The sequence below is a fragment of the Panthera uncia genome, chromosome B4 (genome assembly GCF_023721935.1).
Source record: "Panthera uncia isolate 11264 chromosome B4, Puncia_PCG_1.0, whole genome shotgun sequence".
In the NCBI taxonomy this organism is placed as follows: domain Eukaryota; kingdom Metazoa; phylum Chordata; class Mammalia; order Carnivora; family Felidae; genus Panthera; species Panthera uncia.
In genome coordinates, this window is record NC_064809.1 from 116,526,431 (window position 1) to 116,542,066 (window position 15,636).

The 15,636-nt window shown below is 41.1% G+C and overlaps 1 protein-coding gene and 2 non-coding genes across 8 annotated transcripts in view; all 3 read left to right on the forward strand.

Moving 5' to 3' along the window:
* The first annotated feature begins 857 nt into the window (after positions 1–857).
* Positions 858–929, forward strand: TRNAD-GUC (transfer RNA aspartic acid (anticodon GUC)). Its single transcript has one exon. It is a non-coding gene; the product is annotated as a tRNA-Asp (tRNA).
* Positions 930–1,521: 592 nt separating this feature from the next.
* TRNAW-CCA (transfer RNA tryptophan (anticodon CCA)) lies at positions 1,522–1,593 on the forward strand. The gene has a single exon. It is a non-coding gene; the product is annotated as a tRNA-Trp (tRNA).
* Positions 1,594–13,188: 11,595 nt separating this feature from the next.
* TMPO (thymopoietin) overlaps positions 13,189–15,636 on the forward strand; it is a 43,582-nt gene continuing 41,134 nt past the window's right edge. For 3 of the 6 annotated variants that reach the window (XM_049626121.1, XM_049626122.1, XM_049626123.1), the window contains exon 1: positions 13,204–13,749. In XM_049626121.1, coding sequence (XP_049482078.1) covers positions 13,471–13,749 — 279 coding nt within the window. In that variant the 5' untranslated portion in view covers positions 13,204–13,470. Of the gene's footprint in view, positions 13,750–15,636 lie in introns of all 6 variants that reach the window. The other 3 variants (XM_049626124.1, XM_049626125.1, XM_049626120.1) reach the window with 2 other exon arrangements.

The window sequence follows — 15,636 nt, forward strand, 5'->3', positions numbered from 1 at the left end:
TAATTCATAGTACACTACAAGGAATGGATTCCTTAAGACATGTAAGCTTAAGTTCTGCAATGAAAACTTTCAGTCATGTCTGCGACTCTGTGAATTTGCATTAAAGATAATGTCAAAAGTTTATGTGTAAGGTCCTCCTCAGAACAGGTTTGATCCTGTTTATGAAAAAGCTAAAGACGGTACAAATTAGCACACCTTCCTAACCCTATGTTTAATTAATGGCACATCCTTGTTTTGAATTACTTAAATGTATTATTATTCTACCACTTACGTGTTTGTCATTTTCGAGTAAACTGTAGACGCCTCAGGAAAGAGACCGAAATACAGAAAAAAAAAATCAGCTAACAGGATTTCATCTGGCCTCAGCTGGTCCAATGCATGAGCCCTCTGGTGTAACAAAAGCTTACAAATTGTTTGAGGAGGCACTGTACTGTGGGACAACCCTGGCAGCCCTGGACATCTGGCAACCATATGATATCCTTGAACTTCGACTTCAGAATGAAAATACAAGTAAGTGAAGGTAAAGTTCTGCTTCAACTCACATCCTCTTGGTCACTATTAAATAAAAAACTCTAACAAGAAACCTAAGTCATCTGGAAAGTATAAAGAGCTCCGGAAAATTATTTTCAACAATTCACCACCACTAAAACTGGAAGCGCATTTTGTTTCACTTATTCTAAATAATTTACTCTTTCCACGGACGAAGAGTCCAAGGTGCCCAAAGGGGATATAGAGCAGGCAGAGGTCCAGGTGTCCGGATTGTCACACTTCCGGGTGGCAAGCGGAAAGGAAAGTAGCCTAGGGAGGGAATCTTTTCCACTTTTGAAGGGATATTTGGGAAGAACAAAAGCGACAGCTCCTCGTTAGTATAGTGGTTAGTATCCCCGCCTGTCACGCGGGAGACCGGGGTTCAATTCCCCGACGGGGAGACCGGCAAATTTTATTAATCCAACTGCTCAACTGTGAGGTGCAAACCTGCTGACATATACAATACATAATATCCTCTGTAAGCGCATCTTTTAAAAATGGTGCTTTTAAGCTTAACACTCACGGTGAAATAAAACCATACCCTGAGAGCAATGCTTTATACAACTGGCGCTAGCTACCAGGGGCTAGCTGGCAAAGACGTGCGCTTGCGCAGAAACGCCCGACAAATTCCAACTGGAGGTCACGAACTCCGCGCGCGCAACCCGGGGGGGAGGGGAGAGGGAAGGCGGAGTTCCGCGCCTAAAGGGGCGGGTAAGAACGGAAATTGCTTGCTATAGAAGAGGAAGGAACAGTTTCCCTTGACCCTGGGGACTCGACTGAAAGGGAAACTCCGTTCTCCCGCTTCCTTTGGTTCCTTCCCAAGTTAGGTAGAGGATTAGCGGTCAGTAAAATTTGGGTGCCAAAAGGATTAGTCTCCAGTTCCAATCTGTACTGGATGGAGGGGCAAGGAGAGACGTGAAGAAAAAAAATGCGTCCGGGAGAAGCGCCATGATACTTGAGTCCTAAGAAACTGCGCGAGCCACAGCCCAGCAGGACCTCGTGGCGCAACGGTAGCGCGTCTGACTCCAGATCAGAAGGCTGCGTGTTCGAATCACGTCGGGGTCATGAGGCTTTTATTCTTTTAAGCCACTAACCTCTAGAGACCTAGGATTATTCCCGCCATTTTTTAAAAATGCCTTTAATTTTAAGATTAAATCTTCCTCCTTCAAATGTTAACCTAGTAATCCTTAGTCTGCGAAAAGACAAATCTGTCTTTATATTATAGAGCCTTAAGGCTAGTGGCTTTGTACTGTTCTGCTTCGTAAAATGAGTTTTCTGTCATTTAATGTGCATGATACATAGAAATGTATGTATGGACCATTACTACTGTGCATTAGTGGGTGTATCAGCCCAACGGCCTTCACAAGAAATGAACAAGCCATTTTTCCCAAAACGGTATTAGACCCTTTGCCTTTCGAAAGCAAGTACAATAGAGTAAAATTTTCTAACTTTGAATATCATGGCAGTTTATATGTCTTAGCCTGTGTGCCAATAAACAATCTTACGACGTGTGATTAGTATCCTACTATTACAAACTGGCACACGCAGGAATAGGGACCTGCCAAGGGTCACCAAAGTTTCCAGACAAGACTGGCTGCATATCCTTGTCTTTACTAAATGTTTTATAATGAAGGTGGAAAAAAATGTCCAGAGAATGTGCTAGAAACCATTGGACTTAAGTGACGTATTGATGCCCCCTTTATATTTTCACTAATTCAGGTGAGTGGGGACAAAAGTCAGACATTCAACTTTCAACTATTAATCTTTTTAATAAGGAGCAAAGCTTACTTACTCACCTTTGTAAGTTCCAGCACTCTTAGTACGGAATAGTGCCTTACAGGCATATGTCAAACATTTGTTGTACAAAAAAAATGAATAGCAAGATGAGAAATATTTTTAGATTTTTATTGGCTATGTTCCATAAAAGACCCGGAGTTTTTCTGTTCAGTGTTTTGAAAACATCAAATACTAATTTCTTATGATTTAACCTAATGTAGCCAGTGTAGCTGGACATTATATTTTCACTTTGTGTAGTTTGTTCTTTCTCCTATTTGGATGGATTAAGATTAGACCATCCATTTCAACAGATATGGCCCACCAACTATGATGAGCCTAATACTGTGCTCAGCACTGAGGAAAAGGATACACTGAGTAAAGTACCTAAATACTATAATATATTGGGCTAAGTACCCTGAAAATAAGAACAGAGTAGTATGGAGATGCTAAAATAGGGACATTAACTCTGCCTTGGTTAGTAGCTCAAGAAAGCCTCATAAAGGAGGATCTTGAAAAATAAAATTTTCCTATGTGACTTTAAGACATTTATCCAGTAGACATATTTGAATGCCTTCTATAAGTTGAGCACTGTCCATAATGTCCCTCAGATCTGGTTTTTTCAACCTGAGGTTTATATGAGTTTGCTAGGACTGCTTAGGAGTTCAAGATCGAAGTGACAGCAGGGCTGTTTTCTTCTGAGACCTGTTCTTGGCTTATAGATGGCCACCTTCTCACTGTGTCCTCAATGATCATACCTCTGCATGTGCACACCTCTGATGATGTCTATGTGTTCAAGTTTTCTTTTATAAGTAAACTAGTCAGTTTGGATTAGGGCCTGCTCTAATGGCCTCGTTTTAACTTAATTACCTGTTAACAGTCCTTGTCTCCAAATATCGTCACATTTTGAGGTACTGAGGGTTAGGGCTTCAACATATGAATTTTGAGGGTATACAATTCAGTCCATAATAGAAGTTATGTTCCCTCTCCCCCAGCAACCTTTGCATACATATCATATATCTGTAACAATACTTGCTTGATCTTAGCTTGGATCAAGCATGTTATCTTATTTGTACAAAATCATACTCTTGAAAGGTGAATGTGTAATGTTACCTGCTAATCATTTTGTTATGGCAGCCCTAGCAAACTGATACAGCTTCTTTGGAGAACTGCTAGTTCTCTAGTATGGCTGGAGAGAAAGAGACAGAAAGCTATAGAGGTAAACAGGAGTCAGATCACTCAGAACCTTCTAATTAAGATTTTATTCTGAGGGCAATGCAAAGCTATTATTCAAGACTGTGACCAGCTCTGGCTTTACAAAGAGTGAAAAAAAAACCAAAAAGGTGGCTTAGAGCTGTTATTTCCAGACAGTTTCCTATGAATAAGTTAGAAATGCAAATATTCTGGCCCCACCCCATACCTACAGATTCAGAAAAATCCGGGGACAGGGCCTAGCATTTAACCAGCAGTGTTAACCAGGCCTTCCAGGCCTTCTGATCCCAGCTAAAGTTTAAGAACCACTGGCCTATACAGCAAGGCCAGAATGGAGGTCCCACTTACCTCACAGAGTTGTTAAGAGAATCAAATCAAGCACAGCATAGGAAATATGGTCAGCGATATTACAACAGCATTGTATGGTGACAGATGGTAGCTACATTTGTGGTGAGCATAGCATAAGGTATAAGAGAAGTTGAGTCACTGTGTTGTACGCCTGAAACTAATGTAACACTGTGTGTCACCTATACTCAAAAATATTTTAAAAATAATCAAATGAGATAAAATACAGAAAAATGTTGTAAAGCAGTACATACACGTCATTATTTATACTGCTACAGCTCTAAAGCAGTCACTTCACAGGTTCCAGCTACTTTCCAAGTTTGGACGTCTGTACTTTCTTAGAATAGCCCATTTGCTAACTTGCTATAACCTTGAAACAACTTAAAATCCAACACTTTATTTTTTTAATTTAAATTTTAGTTAGTTAACATACAGTGCAATATTGGTTTCAGGAGTAGAATTTAGTTATTCATCACTTATGACACCCAGTGCTCACCACAAGAAGTACCCTCCTTAATACCCATCACCCATCTAGCCCATCCCCCACCCACCTCCCTCCATCAACCCTCAGTTTGTTCTCTATCATTAATAGTCTCTTGCGGTTTGTTTAGCTTTCTTCTCTTTTCCCCCTCCTTCCCATATACTCATCTGTTTTGTTTCTTAAATTCCACATATGAGTGACATCATATGGTATTTGTCTTTCTCTTATTTTGCTTAGCATAATATATTCTAGCTCCACCCACATCATTGCCAATGGCAAGATTTCATTCTTTTTGATCACCGAGTAATATTCCATTGTAAATATATAAACCACCTCTTTGTATATACACCACCGATATTTGGGCTCTCTCCATAGTTTGGCTATTGTTGACAATGCTGCTATAAATATCAGGGTACACATACACCTTCAAATCTGTATTTTTATATCCTTTGGGTATAGAGCGAAGAGTACAATTGCTGGATCATAAGGTAGTTCTATTTTTAGTTTTTTGAGGAACTTCCATACTGTTTTCCAGAGTGGCTGCACCAGTTTGCATTCCCACCAACAGTGCAAGAGGGTTTCCCTTTCTCTGCATCCTCGCCAACACCTGTTGTTTCTTGTGTTAATTTTAGCAATTCTGACAGGTGTGAGGTGGTATCTCATTGTGATTTTGATCTGTATTTCCTTGATGATGAGTGATGTTGAGCATCTTTTATGTGTCCGTTAGCCATCTGGATGTCTTCTTTGGAAAAGTGTTTGTGTCTTCTGCCCATTTCTTAACTGGGTTGTTTTTTGAGTGTTGAATTTGAGAAGTTCTTTGTAGATTTTGGATACTAATCCTTTATCAGATATGTCATTTGCAAATATCTTCTCCCATTCTGTAGGCTACCTTTTAGTTTTGTTGATTATTTCCTTCAGTGTGCAGATTTTTTTTTCTTTCTTTTTTTTTTTTTGGCAGAAGCTCTTTATCTTGATGAAGTCCCTGTAGTTCATGTTTGCTTTTGTTTCCCTTGCCTGCAGCAACATGTCTAGTAAGAAACTGCTCCTGCCAAGGTAAAAGAGGTCGCTGCCTGTGTTCTCCTCTAGGATTTTGATGGTTTCCTTTCTCACATTTAGGTCTTTAATCCATTTTACATTTATTTTTGTGTATGGTATAAGAAAGTAGTCCAGTTGCAATCTTCTGCATGTTGTGTCCAGTTTTCCCAACACCATTTGTTGAAGAGACTGTCTTTTTTTTCCATTGGAAGTCTTCCCTGCTTTGTCAAAGATTAGTTGACCATGTAGTTGAACACTTCATTTTAACTTCTACAACCATTATATAGGAATGATGTCAAGAAAGAGGCTCTGAAATACAGATCCATATTTGAATTCCCACTTAATAGACCTGTGATTTTGTTCTGTTTCACTAGAAATGTTCCAGTCATTTATCCTTCCAAATGAATTTATCCACTGGCATAGAATGCTCCGAGCATTTATTTCACCTGTTTAATAAATTAGGTTTCTCTTTTGAGATTTTTTTTTTTTTTCCTAGAGAGAATGTGAGCAGGGAAAAGTAGCAGAGGGGGTCAGGGTGAGAATCTCAAGCAGGCTCCACCGTCAGCATGGAGCCTGACACAAGGCTTGATCTCATGACCCTGAGACCATGACCTGAGCTGAAATCAAGAGTCTGATGCTCAACCGACTGAGCCACCCAGGCACCCCGAGACTGTTTTTAATCAGTTTCCTAAGACTCATGTACCCTAGATGAACTGATAAAATGGAGCCTTTGGAAATACAAAACTGAAAGACTCTGAATTCTGATAAGCCAAGGGATTTTCCAATTTCTCAAACTAATTCAAAAAGAAAAGTAGTTATGTTTATAAAAATCATGTGTTCATTGTGGAAATCTTGAGAAACACAGAAAAAATAAGAAAGAAAATAAAAATCATTTGTGCCCCAACACCTAGATGAAATTACCACAAACATTTTGGTCCAGGGGCGCCTGGGTGGCTTGGTCAGTTAAGCATCTAACTCTTGGTTTCAGCTCAGGTGGCTCAATCGGTTACACATCTGACTCTTGGTTTTGGCTCAGGTCATGATCTTGTGGCTGGTGAGTTCACACCCTGCATTGGGCGCTGCACTGACAGCGCAGAGCCTGCTTGGGATTCTTTGTCTCTCTGCCCCTCCCCTGTGCATGTGCTCTATCTCTCTCTCTCAAAAATAAATAAACATTAAAAACAATTTTGGTCTAGGGGTGCCTGGGTGGCTCAGTTGATTAAGTGTCTGACTTCAGCTCAGGTCATGATCTCACAGTCTGCAAGTTCAAGCCCTGCATCAGGTTCTGTGCTGACAGCTCAGAGCCTGGAGCCTGCTTCAGATTCTGTGTCTCTCCGTCTCTTTGTCCCTCCCCCATGCTCGCTCTCTCTCTCTCAAAAATAAATATTAAAAAAATTTTTTTTGGTCTATGTTCATTTAGGTTTTTTTCTATGTGTATATTTTTAAATATACACATATCCCTACACACTTCAGTTTTTATAGAACTGAGATCTTACTCTGATATGGTTCTCTACTTTTTTCTACTTATTTTCTACTTAATGTGGTATTGTGAACATCTTCTTATATATTTTTTTAATGTTTTTATTTTTACTTTTGAGAGAGAGAGAGAGACAGAGCATGAGCAGAGAGGCACAGAGAGAGAGGGAGACACAGGATCCAAAGCAGGCTCCAGGCTCTGAGCTGTCAGCACAGAGCCCGATGCGGGGCTCAAACTCACAAACCATGAGATTGTGACCTGAACCAAAGTCAGACATTCAACTGACTGAGCCACCCAGGCACCCCATCCTCTCCTAGTATTAAAAAAAAGTCAATAATGTTTGTCATCTGCTTTGTTTGAGGTGACACTTTTAAATTCAGAACCAAGCAAAACGAGTTTTTGAATTCAAAATTTGAATTTGAGTTATGAATTCAAAAAACAACTTTTTTGAAGAACAAAAAAGTCAGCTCTATGTTAATAACATTAAGAAGTTCAAAATGGGAAATGAAGGCAGTTAGTTATGCAAGTGATTTATGAAAAAATCATAAGTTTCAGAACAGTTTTCTGACAAAGTAATTCCATTGATTTATTTTTTAAGCTGTGGCTTCACATAGGAATATATTTCCTGTTTCTGTAGGTTTTGGGTATCAATGCTATAATTTTAAAGATTTTTTGTAATCTATACCAAGATAAATAAATAAATAAATAAATAAATAAATAAATAAAACCTAATACCAATTTCAACAGAAAATATAAAAAATTTTTATATTGTATGAATAAAACAAAATAAAATGCCAAGTCTTTTTTTTTTTTTTTTTTTTCCCAATTAAGAAATTTCACAGGGCGGTACAGCATGTGACTCTTGATCTCAGAGTTGTGAGTTCAAGCCCCATGTTGGTCATGGAGCCTATTTAAAATTAAAAAAAAAAAAAAGTAAGAAATTTCACAGATAATGACTCAACAAATCAAGTCCTTGAGCAGGAGAGAAGGATGAGATCCAGGGTACAAGTGACAGAGTTCTCTCTGATAGTTCTTTCTTCCATTGAAACAAGAAAAATTCATTTGCATGGAACCACAAAGACCCCGAATAGCCAAAGCAATCTTGAAAAAGAAAACCAAAGCAGGAGGCATCACAATCCCAGACCTCAAGCTATACTACAAAGCTGTAATCATCAAGACAGTATGGTACTGGCACAAGAACAGACACTCAGATCAATAGAACAGAATAGAGAACCCAGAAATGGACCCACAAACGTATGGCCAACTAATCTTTGACAAAGCAGGAAAGAATATCCAATGGAATGAAGACAGTCTCTTCAACAAATGGTGCTGGGAAAACTGGACAGCAACATGCAGAAGAATGAACCTGGACCACTTTCTTACACCATACACAAAAGTAAACTCAAAATGGATGAAAGACCTAAATGTAAGACAGGAAGCCATCAAAATCATTGAGGAGAAAGCAGGCAAAAACCTCTTTGATCTTGGCCACAGCAACTTCTTACTCAACACATCTCCGGAGGCAAGGGAAACAAAAGCAAAAATGAACTACTGGGACCTCATCAAAATAAAAAGCTTCTGCACAGCAAAGGAAACAATCAGCAAAACTAGAAGGCAACTGACATAATGGGAGAAGATATTTGCAAATGACATAACAGATAAAGGGTTAGCATTCAAAATCTATACAGAACTTCTCAAACTCAACACCCAAAAAACAAATAATCCAGTGAAGAAATGGGCAAAAGACATGAATAGACACTTCTCCAAGGAAGACATCCAGATGGCCAACCGACACATGAAAAAATGCTCAACATCACTCATCATCAGGGAAATACAAATCAAAACCACAAGGAGATACCACCTTACACCTGTCAGAATGGCTAACATTAACAACGCAGGCAACAACAGATTTTGGCGAGGATGTGGAGAAAGAGGATCTCTTTTGCATTGTTGGTGGCAATACAAGCTGGTGCAGCCACTCTGGAAAACAGTATGGAGGTTCCTCAAGAAACTAAAAATAGAACTACCCTACAACCCAGCAATTGCACTACTAGGCATTTATCCATGGGATGCAGGTGTGCTGTTTCGAAGGGACACATGCACCCCCATGTTTATAGCAGCACTATGAACAATAGCCAAAGTATGGAAAGAGCCCAGATGTCCATCGATGGATGAATGGATAAAGATGTGGTATATATATACAATGGAGTATTACTCGCAATCAAAAAGAATGAAATCTTGCCATTTACAACTATGTGGATGGAACTGGAGGGTTTTATGCTAAGTGGAATTAGTCAGTCAGAGAAAGACAAAAATCATATGACTTCACTCATATGAGGACTTTAAGAGACAAAACAGATGAACATAAGGGAAGGGAAACAAAAATAATATAAAAACAGGGAGGGGACAAAACAGAAGAGACTCATATATATAGAGAACAAACTGAGGGTTGCTTGGAGGGGTTGTGGGAGGGGGGATGGGCTAAATGGGTAAGGGGCATTAAGGAACCTACTCCTGAAATCATTGTTTCACTATAAGCTAATTTGTATGTAAATTTTAAAAAATAAAAAAAGAAAATTAAAAAAAAGAAACAAGAAAAATGCAAGAGCAAATGGGTACAGATGTGACCTTCTGAAGTTGAGACATTCCCTGTAGATGGTTTCTAGTCTCTCAAATATGATGCAAGTTCTCTGGCTGAAAATGAGGACAGGTGGGGGAAAGGATATGAGAGATGTGAGTAGAGAAGTCAAAGTATGAATGATTCATCCAGAGAATGAATAGTTTTGCCAGCCAGTTGAAGTGCTCCCGTGAGGTATGAGGTCATAAATTAAAAGCAGTCAGTCCTTTCGTATGATTTTTCTATAGCAATCTTTGCTAACTTGGATGCAAGCAATGGAATGGAAAAGTTTGTTTCAGCAGGGCTTAGTCCAAGCAAGACTGGGTTTCTACTTTGAGGTTCCTTCAAGTGAGAAAGATAGAGACATTGGGGTAAGAGAGTTGAAAATGTTTGCAAAAGAGCGATTACAAGGATTGATCAAGGACTCTACGTTGGGTGAGTTGGAAGTATTGATGATGTCAGAAGCATATTAATAGACTTTTTTTTTAAGTGTTGGGCTTAATGGATTGAGGGTGTTAATAGGTCAGTGAGAGTATATTAAATGAGCTGAGGGGAAAAGGCTAGTGATTGACAACTGGGATGCTTGAAATGGACAGTTAGAAGGTAAAAGAGTTATTGATGACACCGTTCAGAATATTACCACTTGGAGTGGATGGATGAAATAGAATAGAGGAACAAATTGTTGGAGATGAAGAGGTCAAAGATCTGAAAGGCCAAGTGCTAGGAGTGCCTGGCTGGCTCAGTTGGAAGAGCATGTGACTCTTGAGCTTGGGGTCATGAGTTTGAGCCCTATGTTGGATACAGAGATTACTTAAATAAATAAATAAACTTAAAATAAATAAAAATAAAAGGCCAAGTGCTGGTTGCATGGTCCACCTGTAAAAATGTTAAATTCACAGAGAATATAGACAGGGATGGTGGAGAAACCTAGAGCAAGGAAAAACAGCCTATAATATCTGAGGGAGAGTGGTCAGGTTGATAAATGATAAAGATGGTAAAGGGTGATTTAGGTGTATAAACTTCAAATGTTTTTGAAGGAGGAAAGAGGAGAAATAGTTTTGAAGTAGTCATTGGGAACAGAGAGGCCACCCAGGCTCTGTCCTCTTGGTCTTAAGATACATGGAGTATGAAGAAAAAAATAACTTCTACTTAGGAGCCCTACAGCAGAGTAAAAGCAAAAGCTACCTTCATCACTAAAAATTAATAGTTCTGGGGATATACCTGATGTGTGTAGGACAATTCCAAGTCTGAATTTGACAAGTCATGACTTTGTGATGTAGAAAGGCAATCTCAATGTCTGATAGCTTACGATATCAACCATGTCTACTGACATGGTTGTAGAATCTGCAAGTAACCTCCAATTGATAGTGTCTAGAGATAAGAAAGAAGAGTTAATTAATGAAAGGGAATGAAAATTGTTTTTGCTCAAGGAATATTCATTTCAAGCATCTGGAATGTAGTGGGTTTTTTTGTTTGTTTGTTTGTTTAAAGATTGTTTCTTAATCTCTATACCCAACGCTGGGCTTGAATTTACAGCCCTGAGATCCAGAGTCACATGCCCCCTAGAATGCAGTTCTTTGAGAATTACATTCTTTAATGTTGGCCTGTAAGGCATAGTATTGTGTCTATTTAAAACAACTTGAAAACACAAACACCTTGCAGACTCAACAGGTGATTTTTTTGTGGGTTTTTTTTTTGGTTTGTGGTTGCAAAGCAGGAAAAATTATTGTTTCCAAGGATTAAACTGCGTAGAAAATGGAAAAATATGTGGTGCAAGGACCCTATGAAAAAAGCCATTGCCCCATTCTCAGGTGGTTCTGTGACTTCAGCATTGTATTCTACTCACATAAAAATTTAGGTAGAATATTATCTTCAGGGATCAGTGATGCCTCCTTCTCTAAGGATCTATTTCAGGGACCAAGCTGCTCAGGTATCCTCAGACCACACGGCAGCAGTCAGAGCCCAGAACTCTTCTATGTCCCACCCTGGTCACATCCTATATAGCCCTGGTAACTCTGACCCTTTTCAGGTACAGCAGCAAAACCTACCTCTTAAAAACTATTAGTACAGTCAGGCCAGAGCCAAATTTTTCCCCTAGCAAGTTAACAATATAGCAGGATAATTCGCTAATTCAATTAGGGTAGAATAGACCCATCATTGCTGAGATTATGCAGACTGGGACTGTCCCACGTGCATTAATTAATTTGTGGGGTTACCAGTCAGTGCAAACTCATGGTCCTTTGCCTCTCAGTTCAGTTCCGCCTATGAAGAAAAATGCAATTGCTTATGTGCCCAGGGAAGCCATGGGGAGAAAAATGAGATAACTTTCACAAAACATCCTAAAAATGTACAAAATAAATTGCTAGTTAAAATGTTTTAATTTGTATTACTGAGCTTATTACTATTGCTTAAATATCTGTAAAAACTGAGTTTTAGAAAATAAATATAAAATTGCCCCTAGCTAAAGAATCCATCATTAAACAATGTCTCCTCAATTTGAGCAAAATAAAATGACTTAACTCACAGGTAACATTTTTAGTGAAGGCATTTTTTAAAAACTTACCCAAATTTAAACAACCATGCAGAAATCAGATAAACATTTAAAAATTTTTTTTAAGCAGCTTATAAAGCAGTCTGGAGGTCAGAATTCTAGGGAAATGATTCAGGTCAGTTTCTTTCTTGGAAGAAAGCATCTTGGAACATCTATATTCGTAAGAAACAAGTATTTGTCATCAGTGGCATTTGCTTTCAGGAAGACATTTTAACTTCATGAAATTTCTGAGACTTTTTATATGGATCAGTAATATGGGTTTGATTAGGATTCCCGTCCTGATTACAGCTCACCAGGGTCCTCTGTGATTAAAATCTAGGTATGCACCATCTCCGTTATCTTAAGTTGCCCATTAAAGTATTCCTAGATGTTTCGCTTCGTCTTGCTGTATTATTTAACATTAGGTTTAAGTTATGGTAAGATACTTATGGGTATAAGGATCTAATCCAGAGATGCTCTCAACAAAAATGCAGTTGTGCCCCATCTGTTCAAAATTAAATAATTTATAAACGTCCCAACCTGTAGGCTAAGAAGCAAATAGAATATTTGACGATACAATTTTGTCACAAATTCGGGGGCATTTTAAAGTGCCCAGGAGTCTAGCTTTTGCTTTTCCTGGATTTCAGGAACAAAAGAAGCCTTCGCAAGCAGAGAGAGGGATTTAACTGCTTGCTCTCCCCTTTGATCCCCACAGGTAAAACAGATCAAGGAAGAGGAGTGCCGAAGAGCACGCGTCGCTCCTTTTCTTTCCCTTCAGGGCGAGTGTATGGGGAAGGAAAGGCTGCGGTCATTCTTCTGTAAATCAGTGTCCTACGATTGAGAAAGGCCCAGCCCCTGGTCCTCGCAGCTGGCGTGAAACTCGGCCCCTTCGAAGGCGAGCGACCCTGGAGAGGAAAGGTTCTTCTCAAGCAGGGCGGGGGAAGGAAACCGCACACAGAAGAGTACTACTTGTCCCTTATCAGCGTCTTAGGGGAAGGGTGGAGAAAAGGGAAACAGAAACGGGCCAAGCCTCCAAGGCTCCCGCCCGAGCGGCTTTTAAACTGCGTTTCTACCACCTCTCGCACCGTGCCGTGGCTAATGGAACCCGCGCGAGGGCTCCCACCAATCACCGCTCGGCTTCCTCCCACCGCGGGCCAATGGCGGCGCGCGTTCTTGGGGCGTGGGCGAAACAAGCTGCTCTCTCCTCGCTTGTGTAGTGTGTGGGCTGGGGTTAGTGGGGGCTCTTATCTTAGCCGCACTTGGTCCGCACTTGGTCTCGGTGGGCTTTTGTGTCCGGCTTTTGCTTTGCTTTGTGTGTGGGAGTTTTTGCTTTGCTCTGCGGCGCTCCTCCCGGGCGGGAGCCGTGAGGCTCAGAGGCGACAGCGCGGTCCCCCCCGCCCCCGGGCAAGGAGCGAGCGCGCCGGCGTGAGCGGCGGGTGTGAAGGCTGCGGGGAAAGGGATTCGTCGCGGAGATGCCGGAGTTCCTGGAGGACCCCTCGGTCCTGACGAAAGAGAAGTTGAAGAGTGAGTTGGTCGCCAACAATGTGACGCTCCCGGTCGGGGAGCAGCGCAAAGACGTATACGTGCAGCTCTACCTGCAGCACCTCACGGCGCGCAACCGGCCGCCGCTCGCCGCGGGCGCCAACAGCAAAGGGCCTCCGGACTTCTCCAGCGACGAGGAGCGCGAGCCCACCCCAGTCCTCGGCTCCGGAGCCGCGGTCGCAGGCCGCAGCCGGGCCGCCGTCGGCAGGGTAAGGACGCCCGGCCGGGGCCACAAAGGCGGGCGATTGGCGGTTGTCGCCCTCCTCCCCCCACCTCCGCCGCCCGCGCGCGCTCGCCGCCCTCCCTCCTTGGCGCCCCCTCGGGCCTCCTCGGCGGCGGGGCTGCCCCCGCGCCCAACCCGGAGGCTGGCCTTTTGGTCTGCGGACGCAGGGTTCGGCTCCTTTGCCTCCTTCGCCGCGGGCTTGCAGGCTCTGGAAGGGGAGGTCGCTGGAGGGGAGAGTCGCGAAGTTGGGGTCGCGGGGCTCGCGGGTGTGTGTCTGGAAGGTGTGAAGTTGGCGTTTGCTCTTCTGTGACGGGGGTGATTGGTGCGCGTGGGTACCTCGGTGTTCCTTGACCGCCAAGAGTGGTATTTCGACGGCGACTTCTGTGCCGGATTCGAAAGCCCTTGAGGGTCAGCCTGAAACTGCTGTAGGTTACGTTCGAACGTTTTCCCGCTTTATTAACTGAAATGACTGGTAACCGAGGCCCAGAGCGCTCCCTGGAGGGCAATTTGTGACATATTCATTTCTAACCAAAATTTGAAATAATGAAATTCCCGCCTTTTTATGGTTTTGCATATGGAGGGCTTTTTGAACGGTTTTTGTTTTTCTTGTTTGTTACTGTTTGTCCAGCAACAGGCCGTCTTTTGGCGGGGCAGTGTTACTCTAAATTGAAATGAACACTTAACATCTTTAAGCAGTTATAAACACTCAGATGTTTGGAAATTCTAGTTTCTAAGGGCTTGGATTTTGTATTTTTTTCCCTTTTTGGTAAATTTTGCATGAGAAAAGGAGAGATTTCAGAACCCGGAGATACTTATTTCTTGGCATTCTGATATGTCAGTAACTGCAATTTGGAATATCTAAATCTAGGTAAATCTCAGATTGGTTCTGGCAGACTCATGTTTTGTTTCAGAATTGCTTTTCTGTGAGTTTTTATATGCTGCTTTGTGTGAACTGCCTACTTCTCACATTTCAAATCATGATGAGAGTGTAGTTGAAACTAGTGATTGGATGTAACTTTGTAAGACATTGTGGAGTTTAGAGTTGTTGAGTTTTGATAACTTAAAAGTACTGCTTCTTTCGAAGTTGTGTTGTTTAACTTTAGTTTTTAAAACTGATGTGTTTTTCTGGACTGCCCAGGTGGGAATGAGAAAGATGTAATAGATGTAGGTTTAACTGAAAATCTTAGCCTGGGCTCTAGAGAAATTGAAAATCTTATGTCTTAAGTCAGTGCCTGGCACGTAGTAGTGTCAAATATTTATTCATTAAATAAAAGACCAACTGCATCTTACTGCTTCAGATGTCTGTTTTTGTGGATTTGAAGAAAGCCAACTTACTTCTCCATAATAAAGAGAAATTTACTTTCAAAGTAAAGCATATCCATTGTCTTGTTTTTCTCCAACCCCTCTGGAAAAGATATTCAAATGACTTTAGTCAAGATTTTGTTGGAAGTGCAGTCTTTTCCATTTAAATCAGCACACTTAAAAAAGTCTTCTGTATTAAAAAAAAAAAAAAGTCTTCTGTAGAACTCTATAGTGTCTCTGTGCAAACGTATTCTTGAGCCATGGAAGTACTTGGTTGTGTTTACGATAGGATTATTCATTTTTTTTTTAATGTTTATTTTAGAGAGAGAAAAAGAGAGCGGGGTAGGGAGAGAGAGGCTCCAAGCGGGCTCTGTGCTGACAACAGAGAGCCCGATGTGGGGCTGAACCCACAAACTGAGATCCTGACCCGATCCGAAGTTGGACGCCCAACTGACTGAGCCACCCAGGCACCCCTGTTCTTATTTTTAGGATTCATTTTAAACAGAAAACATCATCTTGGTTTTGATGTTTAGAGAATATTTCCCAACTAATATAATACCACGTTAAAAAA